A 12,569-nucleotide genomic window follows, 5' to 3' on the forward strand; every position below is an offset into this window, starting at 1 on the left:
GGGTCACCTATGGGCTTACGAAGTGCCAAAAACCATGGGAAATTGTGTGTGTGCGTGAACACACTAATACTATACCTATGATTTATATATATATATATATATATATATATATATATATACACACACACACACATATATATATATATATATATATACACACACACATACATGTGTGGGTGTGGGTGTGTGTGTACATATATAATATTTTTTTTTAGTTCATATTGGACACGACCAAAGTTCTTTCTCGCTCTTCCACTCTTGTGCCAAAAAGACACTTGCGTGACCAACTCATATTGGTCACGTCCAATATGAATTCACAGACTTGAAACAAAGCAAATAGAAGTTATGTATAATATTACAGGGTCAGTATGTTAGCACAGTTTAAGAGCCACTTACGCTACTATCATTTGTACATCGCTATACGGATAATTTGCCCTGTTGACAGCCAGCATCTCATTCTGCCAGGCTCCTGTGCCAAGAATTTTGCTTCTTCTTTTTTTTTTTTTTTAGTGCCATCGCGTTGCAAAGCTTTAAACACTTACGTAAGCACCACTATCTTTGAAAGACAGCATCCTCGTACTGAAGACACTAGTGGCAGAAAAACAGCAGCGAAATGCACCTTCAAACTGWAGGCCCTAGATGCTCCCTCTAGCTCGACTACTTATCAGAGGCAAACGAAGGCCTGAGCCCGCTACCGAGAACAGCTCACGGTGGCATCGCAAAGTGGCCAGCTTCCTGCAGCGTACTGAAACACGTCCAAATCCGGTAAACACCCACCCAGGCTCAATTTAATTTTTGCAAGGCTGTTGCACAACTTTTGAGGTGCCTAAGCGCCAGAATGCTTTCAATCATGGTTCTCTCGTTATTATTTCCCAGGATCTTAAAATGCAATGTGAATAGCACAAGATTTGCTCTATACTGCTTTAGGACCCATTGATACAAATCCATTCTAAATCATCCACTTTCCAGAATGTATATGAAAATTTATGAAATTTGAAGGTCAGTTTTTGGAATAATCATTTTTTATAAATCTTTTCTGACTTTTATTATAAATTGTAATGGATGAACAACAAAGCACAATGTTTTCCCTCTCTGGCTATACTATTTATTTTTAATACAATTATTTATATTACCTATGGGATTGACCTTTTAAACATCTTGTAAAGCTAAAGATACGCAAAACTATGGACATTTAGAAGCAATGATTTACATAACTAGATAAAAAAAAATATTGCAGATTTCTGCAAAAGGCAACTTAGGTAATGTCAGATAATCAACACTAATTAAATAGGTGTTTCCAAATGTATACTAACAATGATTCTCTTTTTACTAAGCTACACTGAAAATCTAGTTCAAGGATTACTCTAATGAAAAATATTAATTTAATAACCCTACTCAACTGATGAGTAAGTTGTTCTGATCATATCTGAAGCATCAAATACACTCAATACTAATTATAAAAATTGAACAAAAATATATTTTATGAATTACTGCAATGGTGGCAAAATTCTGAAACTACTAAAATGTAGGTTACATGCATCTCCATGCAGGATACAGGCTTCCTAAACTCCCAGMGATGTCTAGGAGATCATTGTCTTTTAAAATCTGGGGGAAGTTAAACCCTTAGGAACCTAAGGGCTGAGAAGACCATCATAAGCACAGAAATCAGCAATGACATTAATACAGAAACACTAAAAAGTCCAACACTGTTTCTATTTTTGATGCAATACCTGCTTTACAATTTTTTTTTTCTCCTACAGCCCTGTTCTAACTGAACATAGTAAAATGTCATTCAAAAGCAGCAAGGAGAGGCCAGTTACTAATTTTGTTTTTCTTTCTCTCTCTCTTTTTTTTTTCCATTTGGAGAAAAAAAATATTTCTGCCCCCCAAATTACAGCCTTGTCTGCCACTCAACTCCCTGTTGCACTTTTTAGTGTTTGAGTAAAAAGTAATTGCTCCTTCGCTGCCTGTTCACTTGTGTTTACCACACACAGCCGCACTCTCATTCCCAGCCAAGTATACAGCAGTCAGCTGGCCGTGATGTTCTGCAGAGATTTGGTTACACGTAAAGCATGTCAAAGGATATATTTTCACACTGTTGGTCTCTTCTGTCCCTTGGCAGCTCTGTAGCACTCATGTTTTAGGGCATATTCAGTATTTCCACCCCACCCACACACTCAAAGCTCATTCTGGATAGTAGTATTTTATCTCTTAGCACCAACTCATAGGGGAAAAAAGTATCTTCTGGGACAACAAAAAAAAGAACATTTACTTTCCGAGAACACAAGGGGGAATATTTAACACTGGAGCCGCTGCACTCCAGGGGTCAGGATGACAAGGAGTTTTTGGAACGGAGCTGTATGCATCATTTAAGGAATCCCAGTCTCTGTATTCGCACAGCAGCTCCATCAACTCCCAAGTTTCAGATTTTTTTTTTAAACCAGAATGAACCAGGGTGACATGCTTTCTGTTTTAATAGGAGTTATCTATATACTGGAGATGTATTAAAACAAAACATCAGCAGATGGGGAATCCTGTATACAAAACACCAAAATCAGGATAAGGCGAATTCTAAACAACGAGTGCATGGACACTGTGTTTATAAAGAGCCTGAGAGGAGGAAGGATGTGCCTGTGCCAAAGGAACAAGGCTAAGGAGGAAGGAGAATTTCCTATAAAATTGGTTTCCTGGAAGCAGGGCACCACCGCTAGCCTGGACGTGTTGTGTGAGCTGCYGAAGAAAGATCAACACTGCTGAAGGTGCAGAGACGGGTTGCCAGCCGTGGAGGGATGAGACCAGCAAAGGCTATTTCCCGCCAGGTCTCGCTCAGTGCTTTCATAATTTAAAAATTGATGGCCTAGATTTCATCGGTACTAAGTAACCAGACCTTCTGCTGAAGCCAGCAGATGGCCATGCCTAATGCTGAAATTAGGAACCAACGTATTTTGTCTTCCTAATACTTCATACTACTTTATAGCAATATTTGTTGGAAACGTGTTCAGATTTATTTGCTYTATATTTGGCTGGCTGACAGGAATACCAGTATCTACAGGCAGGTTTAGCCGACGGAGAGCTTTAAGAGACACATGCGCCGTGACTCTCACAGGCGCCCGTGCCTTGTGCAACGGCAGCCGGCACGCTGCTGTGGTTGACTGGCTGCTGCGACAAAAATCGCAATAAAGACTGTAAAAATAAAAAAACCCACAGATTTCCCTGAATTCTCTCTGAAAACCAACAGAGCAGGACAAGGAAAAAGTCACAAATGAAAAAAAAGCATATATCGGAGCCAAGACGGCCACAGGCAGAGAAACAAGCACCGTTTCTTCCTTCCACCTTGCTGCGGGGGTCGGCCCGCGCGCCCGCGAGGCACAGCACGCTCCCCGTCCCTCCTGCCCCTGCGTAGGTGGCCTCTGGGCGCAACGTGGGCACGTCACGGCGGGCAAGCGCCTCGTCCCTGAGGCGATTAACGAAGATATAAAAAGCTCTAGTTTCCTAGTAAAACTGGTTTCTCACGGCCCCTCTTTACACGAAGTGCTGGACGCAGCCAGGCTCATCTGCTTTGCAGCATTTCAGCACTACCGCACAAGARATTTGGTCTGAGGTGGTCTTTCTTATAACTCTTTAACACAGTGCAATCTAACCAAAAATTGGTTTTCCTCGCAATTCAGAAAGCTGAGGCGTTGAACGAAAATCCCCAAATTGCGAACGTGATTAATAGCTTCTTTCTTTGTTGTTACATAAACAGCYGTAAATCCTAACAATGCCTTTAAATGCATAATGACTTTAAAATTCTTAATCCTAATGATTAAATTTGTTCTTTTGAACACCCCCTTATGCTTCCTACAAGTAGGGCAGGMTTTGAAGCACTAAGCTGCAGTTCCGATCTCCATTGCTGCTTCGCACGGTTGGGGYGACTCGATATGTCTAGAAGCCACTAAGCTATGCTGGATTAAGCCCCCTGTTTCTGACAGCACTGCTAGGCTGTGGCCGTGTGGCTAATAACCGTTTGTGCCTGCAATACGCAGGTAACACTTCTTCACTTCCAGCCTCTGTGGTCGCCTTATTCAAAAAACCGAGTCTGAGCAAACAAGTAAGCTTTCCTACTGACTCCTCCGCAGCGCCACGGCAGTGCCGGGGCGAGACAAACCTCCGAACTGGTACAACACAGTCATCCAAAACCTTATGCAAGGATAAAACCTGCTTTTTTTGTTCATTCCCTCTTGCCAGCTGACCACTGCCAATGCCCTTGGCAGACTGCAGGATAAGAAGTCTTTTTGCTTCATCATGGACTGCACTGACAAGAAGTTAAACATCCAAGGCAAAGGTCACCAGTAGCAGCAGCAGTAGTAGAGCGGCGCCTATCACAAGCAACGACAACCACAAAAAGTCTCATTAATGAGAAATGAAACTGGCCACACCACCGCTTCCCTGTGCGCAGGGGCAAAGCTGTCTGCACCCATCATGTACTAGGAGTCAAGCACTTAAAAGACATTTCTAGCTCTAGTACTTGCTTACTGTGTGATATCTTGCAGGTCAGGTGATTTTATATAAAAATGGGCATAAAAATGTTTAACCACTGGAAAAGGTTCTGCAAGACGGGCAGTTGAAAAGAAGCAGGGAATTGCCAGACATCCTCTTCTCCTCCCAGATTCCTACAAAATCCCATCGGTTTTCTCTAAATTAACTGCTATATGCCAGTATTTCCTATGATAAAATCATAAATAAGATCAAAATTACTCACTAAAAACTCATCCCGGATGAAGAACTTGGCTCTTGTGACTTTGGGGTCTTCTCCTGCATCTGGTGTTGCTGTTTAAATAAAAATAAATTACATCAAAAGCATGACAAAACCCACAATCATCTATCTTAGTAAATCATCTGAGTAAAAGATTTACTAAGTAGGGAGTTGCCCTTCAGTACAGGGAGCAGTCCTTTAAAATATTAAATATCCACAGCAGATTCATAACAGCCAATTCTAAAATGAAAGGGTACTGTAAAATCTGAAATAAACATCTAGGTATTTAACATCTCTTAGGGACTTGAAAAGAGCAGAAATTGTTGCAACAGTGTCATTGGTCGTATCAGAAAGAGGCTAGTTCACACATGTAAGTGTGTTCAGATGGATACAAAGCAAGTCAGCAGAACACTTTATATTTCACCTAAACATCCCAGGGATCTTAGATTAAATTGTCCATCAGCCTCCTATATCTAGACCCTATAACAACTATATTTATTGTAAATGCAAAAATCAAATAATAAAGTGAAGAGACGACAACTTCTTTTCCTTTCAGTGGGATTTCTACTTATCTAAAACATCAGACCAGATGCTTATAAACATAATACAATAATGGACAGAATTTATCAGAACAGGGAAATACATAATCTGGTCTCATCTACAGCAGTAAGAGTAAGCACAGAGTAGCAACACAACTGACAGCATYTTAGAGTTCAGCTCCTGCCATCCTCAGATAAAGTCAGCTGAAATTAAAGAACAAATGAGCAATTACAGATTAAAAGCAGAGAGCTGCTTCAGGTGCAGACAATCTGGATAACTGTTGTGAAATCCCATTGAGAAACACAACAAGCAACTTCAGTCTGACAACTTGCTTACTATGAAAAGTGAAGTGAATTTGCCCAAATTTCCTGTATATATGGGGTGCATGTTTGGGAGAGAGAGTGACAGTGGGGGAAGATTGATCCTGAAAGCCCTTAGTGTTAATGAATTTATGCCGGGCTAACTCAGACTTTAAGAGAGGAAAATGTATCTATCCTCTCCGCTAGAAATTTAGTAACACACTCTTGAAAKCCCAGAACTGAATGAAAGATGAAATAGCTTGTTACAGTTTCATTCTATAACCTACACTGTTACTGGTGGTAAGAGAGGAACAAAAGCCTTTTCTGACAGATCTCTAAACACTCTATGCCACAGACAATGTCATTTGGCAAGAGCAGAGCCCAATGGTCAGAAAGTGCATGTTTTATTTCTTTTGCTAGACACAGAACTGAGATATTGGGTAAGCAATGATCTCTCTGCACCTAACTGCCTGGTATAAAATAGCTATAATACCTGAGATTACTTATGCAATATGCTGTTGCAGTGCAAGAATCATCGTACCTTTTGAAATAATATGAAACCAAACACATACTAGTGTCTCTTTTATTCTTTCTCTTGTATTTATTAATGTGTTTTTCCTCCACTAAACTTCTCTTGCTGCTCTCCTGTGCAACGTTGCTTCCCATTGGTATTTGCAAATGCTGAAATTTATAGCTCTGCTGTTAAATGTCTGAGAATACAGCATGGTTGAAAGCAAGCCCTTTGCTTTGCCCCTCAAAACCGGCCTAGGTCTGAATCCCTAGCGAAATTCAGCAACGCAGGAAGCCCAGGCAGAAGGGTCTGGTGGGGGAGGGTGGCCGAGTGGCTCCCCATACCCTCCTTCTCCTCCGGCCACAGGTGCCCAGGAGCGGAGCCAGCAGGCACCCTGGGTTCCCACGGGTGCTGCGCAGCGGGGTCGGGTGCCCCGGGGCCGTCACAGCCCCCTCTCGCCCTTCCCGCGCTGGGGCTGGCCAGGAGCGAGCAAGGGCAGGGTTGGTCCCTGGGAATAAGCCACCAGGAAGGGATGTCCTCCAGCCCCCCTTGGCGTGCGCAAGGGCAGGTTGCTTTATCTTTGCACACCGATGCAACAGTTATTTCACGGTAAGGAACTGCRCGTGTTTGTGAATGTGGATGAGAGACAGAAAGGAAAAACCAAACAAAAAGAAAACAACCAAAAGGACTACATCAGCTAGTTATATCCGGCAGTTGTGAAAAATCTTACCATCCTCAGGTACAGTATAATGCGCATATTCAGGAAAGTAATCTTCAATTTTTGATTTCCCTGCCAAGACTTTTTCAGCTAGCATGTCCTGTTTATTCAAGAACAAAATGATAGAAATGGTCCGTAACCACCTGTCAAAAATAAGCCAAATGCTAGTGTTATTCATCAAAGAAAACATATCACTTCAACAGAAAATTTAGGGGTTATCTCTTCATGGGCATGGAATAAAATAATCTGGATCATACTTCAACAGAAAAACTCATCACCTAAATCAGTGTTTCTGTTATCCTGCACCAAAGCAGGTGGATATATTTATAGAATCTATAAATATATTTATAAAAGCTGGATTAGGCACTGCTGAAGAGAACTTTCTTCAGATACTGTTTGATAAATTATCCTTTTGATATCAGATTGAAAAAATGGTGATATTTCCTAAAAGCAGGGTGTAGTCCAAAAATTAGCATTACTATTCGCTGTGCTTGGTACTGCTGAAACAAGAGAAAAAGACTAGAAAGTTGCCTTTTCTCAAAGTGCTCTGCCGTAACTACTAGTTCACCCACATAAATATCCTGTCTTTTAGGATGGCCTGTATGATTCCTGAGGAACAGAAAGGAAATAATCTCCTTTCTTCCTCAAATAAGGTACCTAGCCATTGTCGTGACAACATCCCTTTGGAATTTGTGCTTCTAATTTTTCCACACTCTAACTTCAGTCACCTTTCAGCCCAGAGAATCATGACAGGCATGTTCTGGGAACTTCTCATTATCTTATTTCACCTCTCAGTTTTACTTTTTCTCTGTTAGGAGGGTATTTGTTATTTAGTTACTGTATCTGTTACAGTATCTGGTACGGGAAGCCACCGCTGCTGCCGCCGCCTTTGAGGAAGGGGATGAAACGAAATTTGGAGCATGTCCTCACCTTGGCCGAACAACAAAATGATGATGGGTTTTGAGTGGGGGGGGGGGCGGGGGAGAAGAACATGAAAAGGTATGTTTTACCTGTTATTCCAGATACTTTTGAAAAGGTCCAGGGATTCCCGTAGTCTGTTTGTGTTATTGTCTTCCCTTATTACCATGTTGTAGCTGCTACAAGCCACAACAAAGATTATAGCTGTGACGTCTGGACAGAGCAACAGAAAAAGGAGAGAGAAGACAACATTTCCATTAACCCAGAACACACTCCACAGGGTAACGCTCACATTACTCCCCAAACTGCCATAAATACCAGAAGAAAATATTTATATAATATAGGAATTCTGTATCAGTGACACATCATGTTCTCAGCATAAATAAAACAGTATGAATACTAAGCCTCTCACACTGTACAGAATAAGTCCAAAATAAAAATACGGAATACTTTTACTCACCATTAAAGCATTGGATCCATTTTCTCCTCTCATCTCTCTGGCCACCTACATCAAACATGCTGTTAAAAAGCCATAGGATGTTATATCACTTATGTGCATTAGGAAAGTCACACAAAGCATGCAGCATCAGGGTTCAGTTTAAAAAATCTGACAGCTCCCAAGGACAGCAGCAGCAAAATACTGCCTGAAGGGAAAGAGGAATTTCTGACGCTGCGTTGCCTGTGAGCAAGCTGTGAAAATCTGCCTGCCTGGCTCTGCCCCGGGAACGCTACTAAATTCCCCAAACGAGAAACACTCCTTTCCGGGGAAAGAGCTGGCTTTTCCAGCCTGTAGAAATGCATAYGGTCACATACGGTTAGGTCTACTGTATTACAAATACGTACAAGTTTTAGCATATTTGAAGTGGTGGTGGAGAGAGTGTAAATCTATACAACTATCTAAGASAGGTGCTCAGGAGCAGTTTTTCCCCAGTTAGAGTTGCTACTTTTTTTGGTCTTAGGAACTATAAGCAAAGTTAGCCAGACTGGGTGCATTTTAACAGAGACAGTACAAAAATTCAAAACACAGAGCCTGCAGCCCTCCAGGAGAAGGAAAACGTAGGACTTCTTAATGTTAAACTCTCTTTGTCCACTTGTACAAATTCTGACTCGGCAGCATTTCCACTGAGTTCTGCAAGATCTCATCCCCAAAACTATTTCATGAGTTTACAGTGCTGTACCAGTGAACCAGCTGGTAAAAACAGCCACAGACAACCCCACAATAGGGCAGCACTAATGGACATGATGAATATCAGCTTTTATTACAGAGTACAAGGCAATTATTCTAAGATCTAAGTAGAACGGACTGAAAAAAAAAAAATACAAACCCTAATCCCCTGCCAAGAGCCCTCAAACCTACCCCAAAACTGGCCATACTCACAATACACAAGCACAGACATAGGAACTAAGTAGTTAGGAATTAGTATGAGGATCATAAATTATTATTAACAGACTTACTGGAAATTTACTTTATCTACTTGAAATCTTGTTTCAAAAATCCCTGATGTCAAMACTCTGCATCTTAATAGGTCCTGGAAATGAGAACACAGAAGCTGATTAGAGAGATCTTTTTCTACCCTAATTTTGTTTTTTAAAAGCATGGACTATTATTTTACATGGGAAGTCTTAAATGTTCAATTTAATTAAAGTTAAACTAGACTTTTTGGTAAACCTGTATTTGTCCATACTGACAAAGTAGATCATTACAGACATCCTCTCCGAACTTGGAATATCTTGTGCATATTCTGAAAGGAGGCGAATGTCCTACACATTTTCCATAACACATACTGAAACCTCTTACTGATGGTCATATAATATGTGATGTGGATAACGAATGCAGAAATTACATAAAACKGAGAAAAAAGATATGTTATTCTTGATGTAAAGTCAAGTATTTAAATGTTAGAAAACTCCAGATTTACAGTTGCCCAGGCAACCTTAGTTCTGCCCTCTTTTATCCCAAATGAGACAGGAATCCTATCGAAATAATAGCTTGTGACTAAGTAATTAAAGCTCTATTACAGTGCACAAGAGAACAGAATTTAGGTTGTATGCAAATCTAGCGTTTCTTTCCTATTTTTCAGGCTAGCAATACTTTACAATCTCAATAACATCCTTTTAATAACAACAACAACAAAAAAATTACAATTTCCTAGATTTTCAAAGGAAGAACATAAAAGCAATTTATTCTGTATACCTTAATGCAACTAGCTCACCGTGTGCCATCATCACTGCTGGCAGGATTTTGAACCTTGGATATTCAGCACTGCTGCCATGGCACTGGGTACAAAACCTACAGCTCGAGGGAGCAGCCAGCTTACAGACAGGGGGATGGCAGTGAGCGGTCCCCCTCTGCGGGAACCGCCGGCACGGCCCGTCTAGCTTAGGTCTCCTTGTGACCAAGGAGCTGCGACAACGGGAAGGGAAGGAGGAAGAGGATGGGGAAGAGTCCAAGGAGACGAGCTCAGTTCGCCTCTTCCCCCTACCCCAATGTCATCTTCCACTTGAATGGGAGGGAGAAGAGGAAGGTAGTGATTTTTAGCAGTCTAATTCATCAAGAAAAACCTATGTAATACAATGGGACAAAAACCTAAAAGCAAGTCAGAAAATCTCCTTTTAGCCCAATAGTTTTCTATCTGCCTAATATCAAGGGCCTCTTGCCTTCTCAAAGGAAATGTCAGGAGAAATTTCTGGACAGACAAATAATGGATCCACTGCCAAATCTACCTACTACAAACTACTGCTCAAGRTAGAGAAAGGTTTCACAGGATCAAACAGGCCAACACTAGTATAAATAATGGAAACAAAAACACAGTTTTGCTTCATTGACTTCTTTCTCCAGCAGAGTGAAGAAATTTGATGCTAAAATGAGTTCATGAGTTTTAAGAGGGATTAAACCTCAGTGCAACTACTTTAATTTGAAAATGYCTTGAGGGCTTTAATAATTTATTCTCTATTGGGGCAACTATGTGAATTTCACCTTATAATAAAACACACATTACTTTTTATTGCCTTCTATTTTGGGATACGCTATCGAGTAATTGGACAGGCTCGTGGTCAGGGGCTTGAACAAGGAGTCTGGAAACCCCCTGTGTGATCTCTAGCAAGTCACTTTATTTCTCTGAATCTCAGTCCCTGTTCATAAAATGAGATGCGGTAATGGTATTTTTCAAAAGCATCCATCCACTATATACTTTGAAAATTCAGACTAAAATATCCAGTGCTGGTACTCTCTTTTACTTTGTGTTTTTGCATCTATCACAATGTGACCTAGAATCTTTAGGTAGAGTTCGTGGTGGGATACCAGCACTGGAAAACCATAACCTCCGACTCAGTCCGTCCGAGTGAGAACCTGCCCAAAGCGACAGGGACGCCAGCCAAAGCTAAGCTTCGTGTAGCCCTTTCTTTCTCCACGACTATCTCACTTCAGCCTTAACTTCCCCAAATGCCCACGAGGCATGGTGCTGCCGCACAGGCTCCCTCCCGAATCCCTGCATGGGAACTCGCTGCGGGGCCGCGGCACAGCTGCGGGGATGGACGCAGGGGAGCCTCTGCCCTGGTCTCCATCACCCCACAGTTCAGATGAGACATTGCTTCCATGCAGTGARGGCCGGTGTTGGAAACTGTACGCTTTTATGGTTCGTGTTTGCTTCGTTTGCGGGACCCAGAACGGAAAGCGAAGTATTACTGGAACTGCCAGCCTGGATGTACTGACAGTAAAAGACGAACTTGCACCGCTGAAAAGCCGCTTCTTTAATATCTGTCACTCTAGCTGACTGRCTGCGTTTTGAAATTATGTGGCACRGCGTATTTCAGCTGTTGTTGGGACTAAAATAAATTACATAAAAAATCCATATAAATGGTATCCTGGTTCAGACCCTATCCCATTAGCTGCACCAACCTGATCTGTAGGTGTGTAGTCATCCATGCTGACGCTGTCAATTCGTTCTAARAAGCTGGAAGAAAAATAAACAAGTACTTTGATATGTAAAATCCCATCTAGTACAATAATTTTCACTACTTTTTTTTTGGTTTAGGTTCCAGCTGCAAAGTAAAACAGAAGTCAAATGGTAAATGCATCAGCCCAATAATTTACATACATTGATTGRGTTTGTATTTTCCAAGCCAAACAAATTTTATTCAAACTCGGTTTCGATATAGTGCTTTTACACTTGCAGTACTCACATGCAGTCCAAATGCAATGAAATGCTAGAATTTTGTGAGATAAAAAATAAATTTTGTGAGATTAAAAAATACTGAGGCTACCCATGTGTCATAACATTTTAAAATTGTTTAGATAAAAATAGTATTTTTGAGTTTAAAAAAGGAAATGGGAGAAAGAGATTCCTTCATTTAGCATAATGTTAATCTAGCATAAGATTAATGTTAATTACGGCCTCAATAATGTTAGCTTAATATATACAAACATAATGTAAGGCTTATTAATATGCACAAATATGTCCTGAAATGCTGCCCTCTAACATTGCGACTAAAGCATAAGAACTGGAAAACAAAACAGGCATGAAATGGTGGTTAAGCAATCTGACTCTTCACATTGTCAAGACTGAGTGAAATGCATAAGGTAAACAGAGACTTAAAACTGCAAAAAAGAGCCAGGGAACTAGAAAAAAAGGGGGACCACATACACTGATTATTTTAGAAACCTTTTTGAGCTTAACTAGAACATGCTAGAACAGCAGCAATAAGGATATAAAAATGTAATTTTATACGTATAGTTAAAACAGGCAGGATTTCCTCCCTCACTTTCACTCATTCCCTAGATTTTGTCTGGGCGCAGATGGCTCATTTTCTCGGCCTGCCTGCATGACTTAGAAGCTTTCTTGGATTTTG

General features: G+C 40.9%; 1 protein-coding gene across 1 annotated transcript in view; it reads right to left on the minus strand.

The window, feature by feature from the left end:
• GNAL (G protein subunit alpha L) overlaps positions 1-12,569 on the minus strand; it is a 126,507-nt gene that overhangs the window by 5,283 nt on the left and 108,655 nt on the right. The window contains exons 7-12 of the mRNA XM_085322492.1: positions 11,620-11,674; positions 9,177-9,250; positions 8,182-8,240; positions 7,814-7,934; positions 6,816-6,946; positions 4,742-4,809 (exon numbers count right to left, since the gene is read on the minus strand). Coding sequence (XP_085178618.1) covers positions 4,742-4,809; positions 6,816-6,946; positions 7,814-7,934; positions 8,182-8,240; positions 9,177-9,250; positions 11,620-11,674 — 508 coding nt within the window. The remainder of the gene's footprint in view (positions 1-4,741; positions 4,810-6,815; positions 6,947-7,813; positions 7,935-8,181; positions 8,241-9,176; positions 9,251-11,619; positions 11,675-12,569) is intronic.

The sequence above is a fragment of the Rhea americana genome, unplaced genomic scaffold, assembly GCF_003343005.1.
Source record: "Rhea americana isolate MKP2758 unplaced genomic scaffold, rheAme1 scaffold_78, whole genome shotgun sequence".
In the NCBI taxonomy this organism is placed as follows: domain Eukaryota; kingdom Metazoa; phylum Chordata; class Aves; order Rheiformes; family Rheidae; genus Rhea; species Rhea americana.